The 16,187-nt window shown below is 42.5% G+C and overlaps 1 protein-coding gene across 2 annotated transcripts in view; it reads left to right on the top strand.

The window, feature by feature from the left end:
• LOC307209571 (rho GTPase-activating protein 7-like) overlaps nucleotides 1-16,187 on the top strand; it is a 92,259-nt gene that overhangs the window by 14,632 nt on the left and 61,440 nt on the right. Inside the window, exon 1 of one of the 2 annotated variants that reach the window (XM_079964773.1) lies at nucleotides 9,578-9,962. The exons of the other annotated variant lie outside the window; for it this stretch is intronic. Coding sequence (XP_079820899.1) covers nucleotides 9,848-9,962 — 115 coding nt within the window. The 5' untranslated portion in view covers nucleotides 9,578-9,847. Of the gene's footprint in view, nucleotides 1-9,577; nucleotides 9,963-16,187 lie in introns of those variants that run through there. 2 annotated transcript variants of the gene reach the window in all.

The following is a 16,187-nucleotide window of genomic DNA, read 5'->3' as shown; positions in this document are numbered from 1 at the left end:
CCCGTTCTAACACTGATCAGTCTCCTCACTGCTAGAAGAGGTGGGGAGGTAATAAATGAGTGTTGTGTCTTTTAGCAATAACTAAAGTGGAGCGCAGGATATTCCTATTAAGCTTTTGGTATCTTTTATTCGCAGGATCAGCTCAGCTCATTAAAGCCAATCTTCTAATATCTTATACAGAGGCCTATTGCCACATGTATTGCTATGAGTTAGAGGGGTAGGCTTTTGCCTGAACCTCCTTCTAATTCCTGGATCCAGACCAGATTCAAGTTCTGGAATAGCCAGGCTACCTTTCTGGTGTGGTAACTGCCCTCCAAGTATAGGCCATTAAGGTAACAAAGGAAGCGGCTCTGTGCCAGACAACAAATGGGCGGGTAGATAGAAATACAAAAGGCCTGAGCTGGGAGTTGACTTGTGTGAACTAGAAGCTAGAAGTAAGGCTGAAGGCTGGACAGCTGGGACACAGAACAATGCCTAATATGTGCTAGAATCCAAGGCTGTGGCTACGGGAGAAGCAGGACTATTTTGGAGTGTTAATGCTGTGAGCCCGTCTATCGTAGGCTCAGGTTATATATATGCGTACGTAAACCAAATATCATAAAGACATCACAGTCTCTGCTGTCTCTCATTTCAAGGAGAAAAACAACCCTTGGGGAAGTGCCTGGAACCCCTGGAATCTCGCACCGCTCAGTGACTAGGGTGACATAAAACAGTATTATAGTTACAAATCGGCCACTTGACAGCAGGTGGAGTCTAGCCCATGTCCTCCCTTTATTCAGGTTTGCTTAGAAAGTAAATGTCAGCCTGATTCTAAGTATGGAGACCAACGTTTTCTCTTCTCATACGTGCATACATGAAATTGAATAAATAAGCAGACTCTCCACTATGTTGAAGGAATTTAGTACAAAGGGGCCCACTTGGGAAAGATGTCTCTTGGCACAATCAGGGGAAGTGGTGATAAAATCCCTTTTTAAAATATACTTGCAAACAAATGCCAGAAAACTGGAGCTACATTAAAAGAGATTTCTGAATAAATAAAATGGAAAGACTGCTGGGTGGCAGTGGTTTATAAGTCCTGCTTAATCTGCATGCTAAAGTTCTTCAGGGAAAAGGAGCTTAATGAAAAATGCTAATTACTGAAATCATTCATTAGTACTGTAGTACACTTCAAGGAAGAATTTCTAAAGTATTTTTGGTGATCATCTTAACTGAGAAAGCCAGTTAGCTGTTTGACTGCTTCTTCTTTCCCAGGTCTCAACTGTTGTTGTACCACATATGAGAATCAAATCCTGAACTGGTTGCTGTAAAATTCTACAGATCAATGTCCAAGAATTATTACAACAGACTTCAAGAAACAATGTATTAGGATGGCACTGTGCCATTTACAGAGGGCATTTCCTATGGCCCTCTTAATCAGATGCTCAGTAGAAAGAGAGCCTTTCGGTGTGGGCCCCTAGATAGGGATTTTTTTCCGCAGGGAAGCCTGCCTGCCGCTATGTTGTTACTGATTTGGTACTAGGTCAAGACTTCTCTGTTCCAATACCTGGTTTTAAGGTCTTGTAGTACAGTTGGTGGTTTAAATGGCAATGTTAAATGGCTGTTTTTGTTCTGTGATGTGTCTGTAGTCTTGAATTCTGATGGCTGGTTGCATCTCAAGTTTATTTTACAGTGTGGTTTTATTGTAATTTTTATTCTCTTTTCTTTAGTACAATGTCTTGACAATTTATGAGGTGTCTCATAAATATAATTGTGATACCTCCTTTTTAGATGTGAGTTGAACTGTGAGTCCTTTGCCTTGCAATATTAATTCCTTTGTCCTCTTTCCTCCCTGCCTTACTTCCTCCACAGTCCTTTTTGCAAACTTAGGTGGGTGATGGATCATGACTTATACAGTGGTACCTTGGTGCCTGAAAGGCTTGGCTCCCAAACAAATCAGCTCCCAAAACATCGCAGACCTGGAAGTAAGGGTTCCCGTTTGCGAATGTCTTTCAGAAGCCAAACATCCAAAGTGGCTTCCACTTGAGTGCAGGAAGCTCCTGTAACCAATCGGAAGCAGTGCCTTGGTTTGTGAACAGTTTCAGGAGTCGAATGGACTCCCAGAACGGATTAAGTTCGAGAACCAAAGTACCACTGTATTGAATTTGTTCGTCACCTTTATACAGGGAAAAACAAAACTGTACCAAAGATAGAAGAATAAAAATGAAGCATTCCATTTTAAAAGTTTCATACTGTAAAAATATGAAACCCAGTCTCAATATGGCAATCATGTCATTGTTGTGTACATACTGCATCTTTTAAAGCACATCCCCCCCCCAAAAAAAAAAATTTCTGGCATTGTAGTTTGTTAAGGATTGCTGAGAATTGCAATTCGATGAGAGGTAAACTACAGTGGCCAGAATTATTTGAGGAGGAAAATGGGCATCACATGTGCTTTAAGGATAAGAGTGTGTTCACAACCTTTGGTGTTTGACCTTGTGAACTAGCCTTTAGGCCAGCAGGTAGTTAATTGCCTAATACTTGTCTGTGAAGTGAGTGCAAAATCACTGTGTGAACAACATGGATTCTAAGCTGGCATGTGACTGAAAGTTTTATTAGATAAAACTACAAGTTTATTATACAGTGGTACCTCTGGTTGCGAACGGGTTCCATTCCAGAGCCCTGTTCTCAGCCTGAAAGGAATGCAACCCGTGTCTGCGCATCTGCGCACACGCGGGTTGTGATTTGCCACTTCTGTGCATGTGCGTGATGTCATTTTGCACGTCTGCGCATGCGTGAGAGGTGAAACACGGAAGAACCAGAAAGTAACCCTTTCCGGTACTTCCGGGTCGCCATGGGACGCAACCTGAAAAAAGTTATCATGAAGCAAACATAACAAGAGGTATGACTGTATATGCAAGTGGATGGGAATTGGTCAACCTATTTTATTCTGTTACTAAATTACAATGTGCCCAAATTAAGAAACATATTAGAGCCAAATGTGGCAGATTTAACATTTCTTCTTCCCTTGCTGTCCACATGCGGTGGTCTCTTCTTGTGGAGCTTAGAGGCCTTTTTTAGTTCACAGAGTCTCCAACAAACTGGGTAAGAATACCCTTGTAAATGGCTTGCCCATTTGCAGCTCTTTCCTAGTAGCTGAACCCTGGGGAAGAAGCCATGTTCGTACAAGTCTTGAAGTCTGGCAATAAGAGAACAAGATAGCTGTTGGAGACTTTTAAAAGCAAAAGTTTTTGTTTTGTAGTTCTTGACTAGAACCACTTCCTCTTTCGTAGGAATAGTGTCTGCTAATGCAGCACAGAGCCACTTCTCACTATTTTTAGTTGAAAAGCTTTGTGGTCTGCCTTGTGACCAGCTTCTGTTTTGATTCTGTTCAGACATCATGTGCTGATCATCCAGACATCCGTGCTCCATTCTTCTCTTTTTCATGTCAATTCCCTCTTCCAAGTTCACTCTAATTACAATTCAAACATCACAGCAAGCTATGGTTAGAGGAAACCTGGCCCTGGAGGACAGGAGAAAGAAACTAGGTAATGCATGAGGCCAGTCTTCTGAACCTGTGTCTGAATCATCCATATCTAGGAACCTTGACTATTTATTTTTAAGAGCTGCCTTACATCCCACATACATCTTAAGAGCTGCCTTACATCCCACATACTTGTGTATGCAAACCAGTGAAGATGTATCTATAGTCTTTGCATCAGCTATGAAAGTTTTTTCAATATTTTTTGTTCTAAAAAGTAACCTAATGACAAGCCTTGCCAGACAATAACCTAAAACAGTTTACTTTAATAAATGGATATCAATGAAAGATAAAGAGCTTACTTTCCTGAATGTGGTTTCAAGTAAATGGAATGTAGGTGAAATTATTAAATTTGTATTTATATAGAATAGTTCATCTTAGTGATTGTGATGTGATTATTTTTTATTAGTGTGAAGGTGAAAATAAATGTGGACTTCTTGTCATGTTGCATAATCTCTCTTATCCTGCAACATCCCACTGACCTGAGTTCTCTCGCATGCGAGAGAAAGTAAAACCCAAAGATGCATGATACCCAAAAAAATGAGCGTCTTTTGGTCAGACGCTCTGGAATAAGGTAGCTGATTTGTGCCAGAGCACTGAACCAAAAATGGGACATCCCAGGGATCCAATCAGAAGGTGGAATAAGGTAAAGGTAAAGGTACCCCTGCCCGTACGGGCCAGTCTTGACAGACTCTAGGGTTGTGCGCTCATCTCACTCTATAGGCCGGGAGCCAGCACTGTCCGCAGACACTTCCGGGTCACGTGGCCAGCGTGACAAGCTGCATCTGGCGAGCCAGCGCAGCACACGGAACGCCGTTTACCTTCCCGCTGGTAAGCGATCCCTATTTATCTACTTGCACCTGGGGGTGCTTTCGAACTGCTAGGTTGGCAGGCGCTGGGACCGAACGATGGGAGCGCACCCTGCCACGGGGATTCGAACCGCCGACCATGCGATCGGCAAGTCCTAGGCGCTGAGGTTTTACCCACAGCGCCACCCGCGTTCCCTGAAGCTGGAATAGGCTTCTGTTATTCCGGGATATCCTGCTGAAATCCCGTTGAGGATTAGGGCTGGGCAATATCAGCTTTTCAACATCACGGTGCATCACCAGCGAAACATTGCAGTTTGGCGATATACAGTGATGTTGAAAAAACGAAATGCATTAGCCTCTGCCTGCGAGGCTTGAGAGCTGAGGTGGTTTCACCCAGGCACTCGCGGGCTGGGACAGTGAAGCTTGTTTGCACAGCTCAATTGGGGATTGGGAAGGTTCCCTTTCTGCACCTGAGACAGCCCTGATGCTCTCCCTGCTTGTGCACGAGTGGCAGGAGCCTCGGGGCTACTTTGCACCGCTCACCTGGGGAGAGAAAGGCTCCCCCTCCCTAGTTGTGATAGCCCCAATGCTCTGTACACAAGTGAGCAGAGCATCGGGGCTCCTTTAACTACTTGCAGCAACTGTGCTTACTAGCTGCATTTTGTTCTGGCAGGGATGGAGCCTAGTCAGGTTGAAACAGGACAGAGTTTAATTTCCTTGCCAAATCATGAGGCTCTGCAGACTTCAGAATACAATGGAGACTGGAATTAAACAAATGGAAGATAAATTGCTACTAAAAAGTAAACAGGTAGATCTTGCTTTCCACTGTATTGCTGACTGCATCTTGTTAAAGATCACTTTGCTGAATAGCTTACGCCTTACGGGATTTGGACATAGAGTTTGCAAATTCAAGATGATATTTGAAATGACAGATATTGGCAATTTGTGTTACTTTTTTGGTGTATAGAAAGCTAAACAAAGTGCAAAGTTGAGAGCATATGTCTATGGTGATGCAATTCCAGTGAATTTCAGAAGACAAAAACAGAAAAGACTGCAGGAGGGTGCAATGAAAAGATAAAGGTGCAGATTTATATTATATTTATTATAGGTACAGTAGTTTCAAGGCTTTGTAGCAAACCCAATGCTATCCAACCAACTGAGTCAACTTCCATAGTATTATTTTTAATCAAGCTTGATGGGCTTCATCTCATTTTGATCTGTACAGATCTCACTTCCTTAAAGAACTTCCTGTTTGAAACAGTGACAGATAATTGTGTGCTTTATGTAACTCTCACTAAGATCTGGCTGATGAAGAACTGGTTAGGCTCAGGCAATAAGTCTGCAGTACACTTGTGAGTTTGCCTCTTCCCTTTTTTAGCAGTTAACCCCTACTGCAGATCACTAAAGCTGCCTTCTGTATTCAAAGCCACTTATTCCAAGTAAAAAAGCCTGAAGTCTGCACTGATACATACAGTACATCCAAGAATTGAAATATATAAGCCAAAGTGTTGCAAATTTGTATGGTGGAAATGTTACTCTCATAAAAATCTTGGACATTATATGACATAAGCATAGCATTTTATGAGAAATTAGGTTAACAATGGTTTTGGCAAACTACTTCTATTTCTATATTTTTCTACTTGGAAATTGAAAAACTTTATTTCATTCACTTCAGATATACTAAAGATCCCACTGCAGAACTGGTAGCTTTATTTTGCTCCTGGCATGTGTAATTACTATGTGATTTGTCTCAGTAACTCATTGGGCTTATATTGCTATGCAAATTACTTGATAGATTCAAATGACAAACTCTAGCAATCATTTAGTGCAGCCACTCTGCTGAACCCTCTTCCTGCCGCTTCACCATACATGACAACCCATAATATTGCAAAGAGCTGCAAATATGGTTGTAAATATACAGTAAAATTAAAAAGAAACAAAACAATGTGGCTAATACATTGTTTATTGATAAGTGATAACCAATAAAGTTGTCAAGAAACTATTTGCACACATGCATTCTTTTGGGATAATTAAAGCACACTAGCATATGTTTAAAATCAAAACTATTTACAGCAGCTTAAAATTTAGGTTAACAGGCATAGCAGGATTTTGCCCAAATCCACAGGCTAGTAGGGTAGAGTTGTCTCTTGCTTGCATAACTTCCTGTAAAAATGCTCCAAATGTATCTTGGGATATCTTTTTCTTTTTAAAAGATTTACTTGCTATTTGAATTCCTGAAATGAAGGTAGAACAGTTTTTAAATAAGCTTCCTAAATGTAGTTCCTTAGCTTTATAACTTGTACTATGGAAAGGTGAACATAAGGATTAATGTTCAGAGAATGTAATATCAATAGAAATACTACATTGCTACAGGCAAACCTGCAGTAAGTTATTCCTTGTGGAGGAGGGAGGTATGTTTCTATCCAGCTTTTATCACATCTCTTCTCCTCATGTCTCCAGTAGATCCCAAACAGATCCATGTCCTCCAGATGTTTTACACTATAATTCCCAGAACCCTCTACAGTAGTATTTTATTGCAGGTGTATTCTGCAACATGTTCTTAAGACAAAAACAGAGCTTAGTGCTAGATTTATTGAGCTTTAATTTGTTCTGTGATGCTTCCCCAATGCCACCATATTATATTGCTCTCTGGAACAAAGCAACAAAAATGGGACAAAAATATACAAGAACATATGAAATAGTTAATTTCTGTTAATTTCTGATTGTGAGACATTTGTAATGTGAATGAGCATTCCAGCCAATATAGTTTTGCATTCACGTTGCAAAGTGGTTTAAAAGAAGAAACACTTTATGGACTTTTTCCACTTGAGGCATAATGTTGTTTAATAAAACAAATACCGTATTTTTCGCTCCATAAGGCGCCCTGGACCATAAAGCGCACCTAATTTTTAGGGGGGGGGATCAAGGCGGGAGAGGCCGTGCGCAGCTTTGGCAGCTCTTGGCTTCATTTTTAGCTGCGGGGCCCAAAACAGGTCAGGGAGCAGTGGCAAGGTTGTGCGCAACCTTGCCTCCGCTCCCGGAGCTTGCGGGGCTGGGGGCGGGGGAAGCCTGAGCTTCCCCCAACCCCAGCCCCCAAAACAGGTCCGGGAGCGGCGGCAAGGTTGCGAAGTCTTTGGAGCGCAGCGCAAGTTCCCGCTGCACTCCAAAGCCTTCAGGCGGCTATCCCTGAAGCCTGGAGAGTGAGAGAGGTCGGTGCTCACCGACCCCTCTTGCTCTCTAGGCTTCAGCGAAAGCAACGCGTAGCCTCTGGAGCGCGGAGGGAGCGCTCCCTCTGCGCTTTGGAGGCTTCGCGTTGCTATCGCTGAAGCCAAGGAGCCTGCATTCGCTCCATAGGACACACACAAATTTCCCCTTAATTTTTGGAGGGGGAAAAGTGCGTCCTATAGAGCGAAAAATACGGTAATAGCAACTGATAGGTACACCTATCCTTTGCAAAACCATCACAGATTATATGATGTTTGTTTGTTGGCATATTGAACAGAGCTTGGCATTTTGAATATTATGTCCTTTTGTCTAAAGCAGGGATGGGGAACCTGTGGCCCTGTGGATGTTGCTGGACTTCTGTTGCCATTGTCAAGAGCTCCACGGGTTCTTCATCCCAGCTCTAAAGCAAATGGACAAAGAGGGGGAAAGTTGAGGAAGTGAACAGCCAGATTCTGGATAATGCTTGGGGAATATGGATAGCATTCAACAAAGTTTTACTCAGAATAAATCCACTGAAAGAAATGAACATGACTTAGTTAAAACCATCAATTTCAGTGGATCTGCTCTGAGTAAAACCTAGTTGAATACCACCTTGTTTATTTTCTGATATAGCAGCCAACTATTCAAACTGGAGAATCCATTCAGGCTTAAGTGATACACTTGAACATAATCTGCAAATGAAATATATCTGTAAGGTGACACCACATGTGGCACACTCCAGCAGTTTGAGGGAAGAGGTCCTGGCACTGCTGTCTTTTCAGTATACTCTCTCATCCTAGGATGGGAATAGTTAAAAACCTACCACTGAAGGAAATGTCAATGTCAAAGCAGTGTTTTCCACAGAACATCTATTTGAATATTAAATACTCTGGAGTAGTTGCACTTTCATTCCAACGGCCATTGTGGATATGACTGCCAAGGTTCCACAACTTTTGTTTGAACTATTCATTTATCATAATGAAATGACAAACACGATTTATCTGGTATTGGGAAATATTGGACAGGGTGCAGCTTCCTGCGCACGCAGTCTGAAATCTGTACTGTATTAACCTTAAAGTCAAGCTATGGAGATGGGAATAGGATGGAAGGGAGAGTGGGCTTTTATCAGTTGAGCACTTAGCATTTGTTAAGCAGTGGGGGGAATATGTGATTTTACCATGACACATAATTACTGTGGAGCATTTCCTGTCACAGGATGAAGTAATGGCCCCTGGCTTAGATGTGGGGTGCAGGGGGGGGGATGAGACAGGCAGAATCAGGATCTATGTATAGAGTTTCTGAGTGATTTGAGTTAGATCAGCAAGGATTTTTGACTCCCAATTTAGCAGAAATAAAATGGCTCCTTCCTGCCCCTTGGTCGTCCTAATTTTACTGCTGAAATTAAGACAGCTTGGGATATTTTTAATGTGCAGGATTGTGAGCTCCTGTACTCGTAGCCCTGGGCTTAGAATTATTTCATTCTTAAGTGTATAAGAATCTTAAGGATCTAGGAAAAGCAAAGTCGACTCTGCAAGCCTAAATTCTGCCTGCCTTTGGCTTGCTTTTAATGGGAATCTGTCCAATTCAAAGATAGCTCTGTGCAGTGAGTATGACCTGTAATACTTAAATGAAACTTCCAGGTTGAGACACATTTGCAGCAGGAGGAGGAGGCGGCAGCAAACTGAAGGGAAAATCTGTTGTGTTAATTCCTTGCTTTGGGGTTCCCAGACACATCTGGCTGGCCATGGTGAGAAACAGGATGCTGGACCCTTGGTATGATCCAGCAGGGCTGCTATTCCCACACATAAGAGAAGAACGGAGCAGTAAGAAAACTGGAAAACAAGGAAGTTTGTTATACACACTGTTGAGCTGGAGGAGCTTGGAAGTAGTACAGAGAACTGCCTGCCTGGCAATGTTATTCTGTGGTTGCCTAACTCTTTTATTTGCACTGCAGAGCAATCAGCATGTTTTTAGTTTTTTATAAAATGTGGCAGCTGAGATGCAGATCTGCTCTGAGTCAGGGGGACTCTGTCAGGCTGCTATTTCCTTTTCAGCCTGACCCCAGATTGTTTGGAAGGAGTTTCTCACTCTTCCTCCACCCAATTCCTCCCCCCCCCCTTCCATCCTGGCCTCTGAGGGGTGTTAACAAATTACATGCATGCTCTTTATACAGCAACCTTCTCTCCCCACACCCCCCCATCTGATCTAAAAGGAGAAAACTGCCTGGGAGAACTGCATTGTCAACGATGGTAAATTTTTGCTCAGCTCATTGGATCTTAATGGGCTAGCTGTGCCTCTGTGGGTTGCACAGCAAAGGATGGCATACCCAGGGAGGTCTCGTTTGAGGAGGTCTTTCAGTGAGCATATCAGGGTCTCCACCAACAAAGCATGGGATGTCTTCTGGAAGAGCGCACGAGAGAAACGCTTGTCAGGTCAGTTGTCTGAGTTCTTTCACTACTAATCTTCACAATTTACTTGCCTTTATTGACTGTGTGCACTTCCCATACCAAAAATGGAGAGGAAGTCTCTTAGGGAGCTATCAGTGTTGTATTGGCATAAGTATATATGTTATCCCACCTGAGATCGTGGATTGGGGTCATACCTTGGTAGTTCAGAACGGGAAATGCAGGATATTGACTCATTGCTTTCTTAATTGTTGATGCAAACCAGCCTCAGTACATCACTTTCCCAGTTAAATATGTCAAGTGAATATGTAATAAACTAGACATTGGAATTTGGAATCGTGTGAAATCCTGGATTGTGAAATGTCAGATTAGTCCTGTTCTTTCTTAGTGCATGCAACTCTCAAGTGTGGTGACCACAAACAGCTGTTATGAAAAGCCGTAGAAGAAATCTAAAACACTTGGAACGAAATGGTTGTATATACGTTCAGTTCGCTGCAGTATGCAATGTTTTGATGTTCTAATGCCAAATGGAGCATATATAACTATTGAACCTTAAATCTATGTGATAGCATGCAGACTGACATGTTGATACCCTGACACTCAGTGGGGAAATCTGGTAATACCAAGCGAAACATTTTAGAAATGTGTTCTAAATACAGCACTTTTCAAATAGTGCAGCTGTGGTCAGAGGACACCTCTTTTTTGGCAACAAAGTTTTGACTTTTTAGCTTAACCCCAGAGTCATCCACGACTGGACCTAATGGTCAGGGGTACCTTTACCTTTTTAATACTGCTTAGCAATTAACCAGATCTGTTGTTAGGAGAATATGGTTTCCTGTTAGCCCCAAGTTCAACCAGGTGAGTAGGTACTGTGGGGGGGGGGGAGGCACTGCACCTGTACCAGGATGGGGCAAGTGTGGTTCTGTGTGGCTGCCTGTCTGTCAGCATGTCTGCTAGCAGTGGGGCGGGAGAGGGGGCAGAGCCTGAAGCTATCAAAGTCTACTCTGCTCTTGGCTGTGGTCCTCTATCTGGTCTTTGCATTCTCACTCACTTGCCCTGGTGTAATATAGGTATTTGTTTATTTCTATATTATATTTATATCCCGTCTTTTTTTTCTGAAAGGAGTTCAAGTAGCATGCATGGTATTAATTGCCAGCCTTGTTTAACTAGGTTAGTCATATTAGTAGGGTTTGTACCAAAGGAAAAGCATTGGTTAACATTTTGAGGTACACCTTTATAGTAAAAGAAAGACTCTTAGACTAAAGACTGTAGGACCCTAGAGTGGGGAAAGGGCATCCTTTGAGACTTGCTTGAACCCCACACTCAAAATATTTAAGGTTGGGAGGGCCTGGGGGATGTGAGTCGGCTAGGCTTTGGTCAACCAAGAGATCCCTACTGCTCCTATTTGGGACAGCTTTCTTTGCTTACTATGAATGACATCCACCCAGGTATTCAAGCTTAATTATTACATGTTCAGGTGGACAAGTAGTGCCTTCAAGGAAATGGTTAACTATGTCTGAAAACATGAGTATTAACCAATAGTGGAGGTGCTCAGGGCACCATTCTGATTGGTTCTGTTTCATAAATTTTGAACGCCTAGAGATTTTGGAATTGATTAAAGCAAATGAGAGGCCTATGGCCCTCCAAATGTAGTTGGAGTCCAGCTCCCATCAGCCTCATCCAGCATGGCCTTTTGTTAGGCGTGGTGGGTGTTCTGGTCCAAAAACATCTGGAGGACCACAGGTCCCCATACATGCATTAAAGGAACCTTAATTCGAACATTGTGATACTAAAGGTTTACTTATACGGCTCGGTCTGCTTATTGCCGTCTGTCCTGGTAATGTCCAGTAGGCCTGCTGTTTATGTTCTTTGCTGAGTCTGGGCTCATAAAAATGTTAAGAGTCATAGGCAGGAAGAGCAAAGTGTCATAGACATGGACACAGTTGCAAAGATATGCTAGCAGTGGGGAATCTGGAGATCAGTCTTTGCCAGGAACATCTGTATGTGGCTTTGGGTAGGCCAGTCACTCTAAGTTTTGGTTCCCCATATGTGAAGTATGATATATTGCCATATGTCCTCTTTTTCCAGTACACGTCCTCTTTTTCATGGGTAGAGTTGTCATAGCAATCCATAGAAGAAGTCGGCAAATTTGTCCCTTTTTTTTTGCTCTTCAAAACATGGCAACCCTGAAAAACTACAATCTGTAATACAGATTGTGGTGTAAAAGTCGTAGGATAAAAAAATAATAATCATAGAGACAAGATTTAGAACATGAGACATTAATTAATTGCTCTTGTAAGTTAAACAGAAAAGTTAGTGCATCTGGGAGATAATGTTAGGAATCTCCTTTGCCTGGCAAAGAATAATCCAGAGTAGTCTAAAAATCTCGTGTATTTGAAAAGGTTTCAAGCACTTGTAGATACTGATGCTTGCCAGGTTTAAATCTAGTGAATGGAAAAGCTATTTTCCAGGATCCTCTTCCATAATCCCCTCTCTTCCCTTTGCGATATTGATCATTTATTGGTTGGTTGGTTGGTTGGTTGGTTGATTGATTGTACTTTAATCTATTTGGGGTAGGGTGGTAGGCACATATGCTTTGCATGCCCAAGATCCCACGTTCAATCTGTGTCATCCCCAGGTTGAGCTGAGCAAGACACCCACCTGGAGAGCTGCTGTCAGTCTGTCTGCAATGCAATGCTGAGCTAGGTGGACCAGTGGTCTGATTCTGTATAAAGCAGCTTCCTATTTATTCTGTTATCCCACACCACAGGCTTGCTTTTTACAGAATTAAAGCTGGGAACCTGGGGGTTGTGGATCATCCTGGTGAACATTCATGGACTTACATCTAGGGAATGGTGGCATATCTCCAGCTCCACTTTCCTTAAGGTGAACATACATTATTAATAACTAGCAAGATGTCTCCCCCAATGATAGAAGGATGCAAATATAAATGACGAGAGTGTGTGGCTGTCAGGATGGGCTGCAGCCAGGGCCCATTAGCCTCACTGAGGCAGTTGCCTCAAGCAGCAGACTGATGACGGCTGGGAGGGGCAGCGGGTCAGAAAGAGAGGGACCTCCTCATGTGCTTTTGCCACTCTTCCTTTGGCTGTGGATTCAGCGCTGTGAGGATCTTGCCGCTGTCCACCTGGGCAGGGCTCTGGGCCTGACGACACCACAGGCTGCCTCCAGTTGCCTCAGGACACAACGCCCCCATGGAGGCTGCCACAGGGCAGAGGAGGCAGTGAGGGGTGTGGACCACAGACACTGCCCCGTCTGCCACCCTGGTCCCCAGCATTGCCACCACTGGGAATTTCCTGATGCCAGTGACAGGGCTCTTGCTGCTGCTTGTTGAATCAACCTTAACAAACTATGATTCCTGCAGAGAAGCACCAGTTTATTTTTTGCCTTGGGTGGCAAAATTTCTTGGGCCAGCCCTGGCTGCAAGAAAGTGTGGTATTGAGTACCAGTTCCTACTTCCAGTCTGATTTTTTGAATGTGTTATTTCCATTGTTCCTCACTTTCTGCATTCATTTGGAATCTCATCTGTCCCTTTATTCACCTTCAGTTTTGACACTGCAAGAGTGACAGATGGAAAAGGTCATGTTGCTTGCTCTATTCCTCCAGCCACTAAACTGGAATCCCTGCTTACTTGATTTGATTAGCAGAGATAAGAAAACTGATAAAAGTATTATACAGAGTGGCTCTCTGGGCATCCTCTATCTCCACACATTTTGAATTTGAGCTAATCATCAAACAGATTTAAAAACCTTGCTATCACCTCATTCACTCACCAGAGCAGGGGAGGGAGGAAGGATCTCTTGCCATAATTCCACTGCAAGAAGCCTGCTCTTTTGACTGTGTTCAGGATTCTCCCAATAGCAGATTGATGAGATGGCTGTGGGAGACTGGATGCTAAGAACATAATGCGAATGTTTTTTCTTCATGCACCCATTGGAAAATTTGAACAAAGTATTAAATAAAATAAACTTTAAAAAAGTTAAGCTGAATTGATGATGAGAGACATTACTTTTTGTCTACCATTCCCCCTCTCACTATAGACACCAATATATAATTAGCCAAAAATGGTTCCATTTGCACCACCTAGTCTGCAATCCTAACCCCACTTACATGGAAGCAAGACCTATTGAATTCAGTAGGACTGACTTCTAAGTAGACATGGTTAAGATTGCACTGTTAGTGGGCCTTTTTCTGCCCCTGCTTGATTCCTGCTTGTTGCTGTCATTGAGGATTCTCTGTTCTTTCTCATCTCCCCTACCAACCAACTCCTGCAGTACACTCTAAAACTTCAAATGCCATAGATTTATATAAAAGCCAGTTTGCAATGTTCTGTTGTAATCTAGGCCTGGCAGATAAGAATGACCTCAAACCTCTTAGTGGCTGAGGTCACCAAGGCCTGGTCTCAGCAGCACTATCCCAGCCATCTTACAAGCAATGTGGTTGGTTTTTTATAAGGAAGTTTTAGAAAAATCTGGGGGAGAGCATGAGTTCTGGGGCCTGCCTCAAAAAACCTGTGGTTCAGCCGCAGACACACCCAGTGGCCCCCTAACTATGCCCCTCTCTGTTTTCCCCCAGTAGAATTCAGGCTTGGAATGAAGAAGGCAAACAGAAAGCAAAAAAATGTTCCTCTTCAATCAGGCCTTTGGCCGATTAATATTCTACAGCCTTTTAAATGTGTCTGTGGGAAGGGGGGGTATTGTTTTGTTGTTTTTGTTTTAATTATTTATTTTTGTTTTTATATTGTATTCTGTGAGCCACCTTAAGTTGTTGTGATGAAGGGTAGTATATAAAATTTAACCACCAACACCATCACCTGCCACTTTTTTACAGCGGTAAGAAAATGTACCCCCCATAATATAATAACATAATTACAACATAACAATGAATTAACATAATTATATAATAATGAATCAACATTTAGGTAAAACATTAAATACTTTGGCACAGGAGGACTCCTGTGACCAAAATGAAATAATAGATTTATTTCAGTCACTGACCAGAGTGCAACATAAATTATATAAGTTAAAACCTTAATTGCTAATTTAAAACATATTAAGACATTGGCCATTAGATTCATTCAAAGCTTGTCTCCTTAATTTGTGACCAAAATGGATTTGGAGCTTTGAGTAAGTACAGCAATGTGTTGGCACACTGCTTCAGATTCCAGGAGGTAATCTCTAGCCCCCTAAAGGGGGGGGGGGGGCAGAAATACCTGACTCTTCCATGTGTGTAGGTAGCCTCTTCCCCAACAGCTACAATTAATCTTTGATGAAATAACCATTTTTCTTCAGCTGTTGGGAGATGTGAGAGTATTTTGGAGCTAAAATAAAGCATTCCACACATAAGATAAATAAAAGATTTAATGGCAATGACAGTAACAAATGGCCAAGTTACTTGAACTGGCTTTATAAATATTTTTCTTTTAAGGAGCTTTATGGTTTGTTCATTTGAATCATCTAGTCCTCTAGTACAATCATCTTGTGTTAATCTCAGTTAGGAAGGAAAAGAGATTCATACAGCTGTCCTACAGCTGGTATTTATCCTGCTTTGAACATGTAAGAGTTCCTATAAGTGGGATCAGTCTCCTTCCTGAAAAAGTGATATAAAGAAACATAAAAGTTATTTCTTTGTTTCTTTTTTAAAGCAAGGGTGAAGCTGCTGTCAGAGCTACCCTGGATATGCTCTTTTGCCTTTTGATTTATTTATTTTTTGTGGTTAACTCATTGGTTCAATCTGGGGGTAGGGAGTAACATATAGATAATTAAAGAAGGACCCCTGGATGGTTAAGTCCAGTCAAAGGCGACTATGGGGTTACAGCGCTCATCTCGCTTTCAAGCCGAGGGAGACGGCGTTTGTCCACAAACAGTTTTCTGAGTCATGTAGCCAGCATGACTAAACTGCTACTGGTGCGTGGAGGACCGTGACGAGTGCCAGAGCGCACGGAAACGCTGTTTACCTTCCCACTACAGCGATACCTAGTTATCTACTTGCACTGGCATGCTTTCGAATTGCTAGGTTGGCAGGAGCTGGGACAGAGCAATGGGAGCTCACCGTGTTGCGGGGATTCGAACCGCCAACCTTCTGATCAGCAAGCCCAAGAGGCTCAGTGGTTTAGACCACAGCGCCACCCACATCCCTTAGATAATTACTGAAAACTGGCTTGTGCCTTTGTTAGTTCCAGCAAAGTTGGATGAGAAATCTGGAGAGTGTTGGCATTCACATGTAACACAGATA

Source organism: Podarcis cretensis, assembly GCF_951804945.1.
Source record: "Podarcis cretensis genome assembly, chromosome: 2".
Taxonomy (NCBI): Eukaryota; Metazoa; Chordata; class Lepidosauria; order Squamata; family Lacertidae; genus Podarcis; species Podarcis cretensis.
Note: the sequence above shows the minus strand (reverse complement) of the source record. Positions and strands in the feature narration are given on the sequence as shown.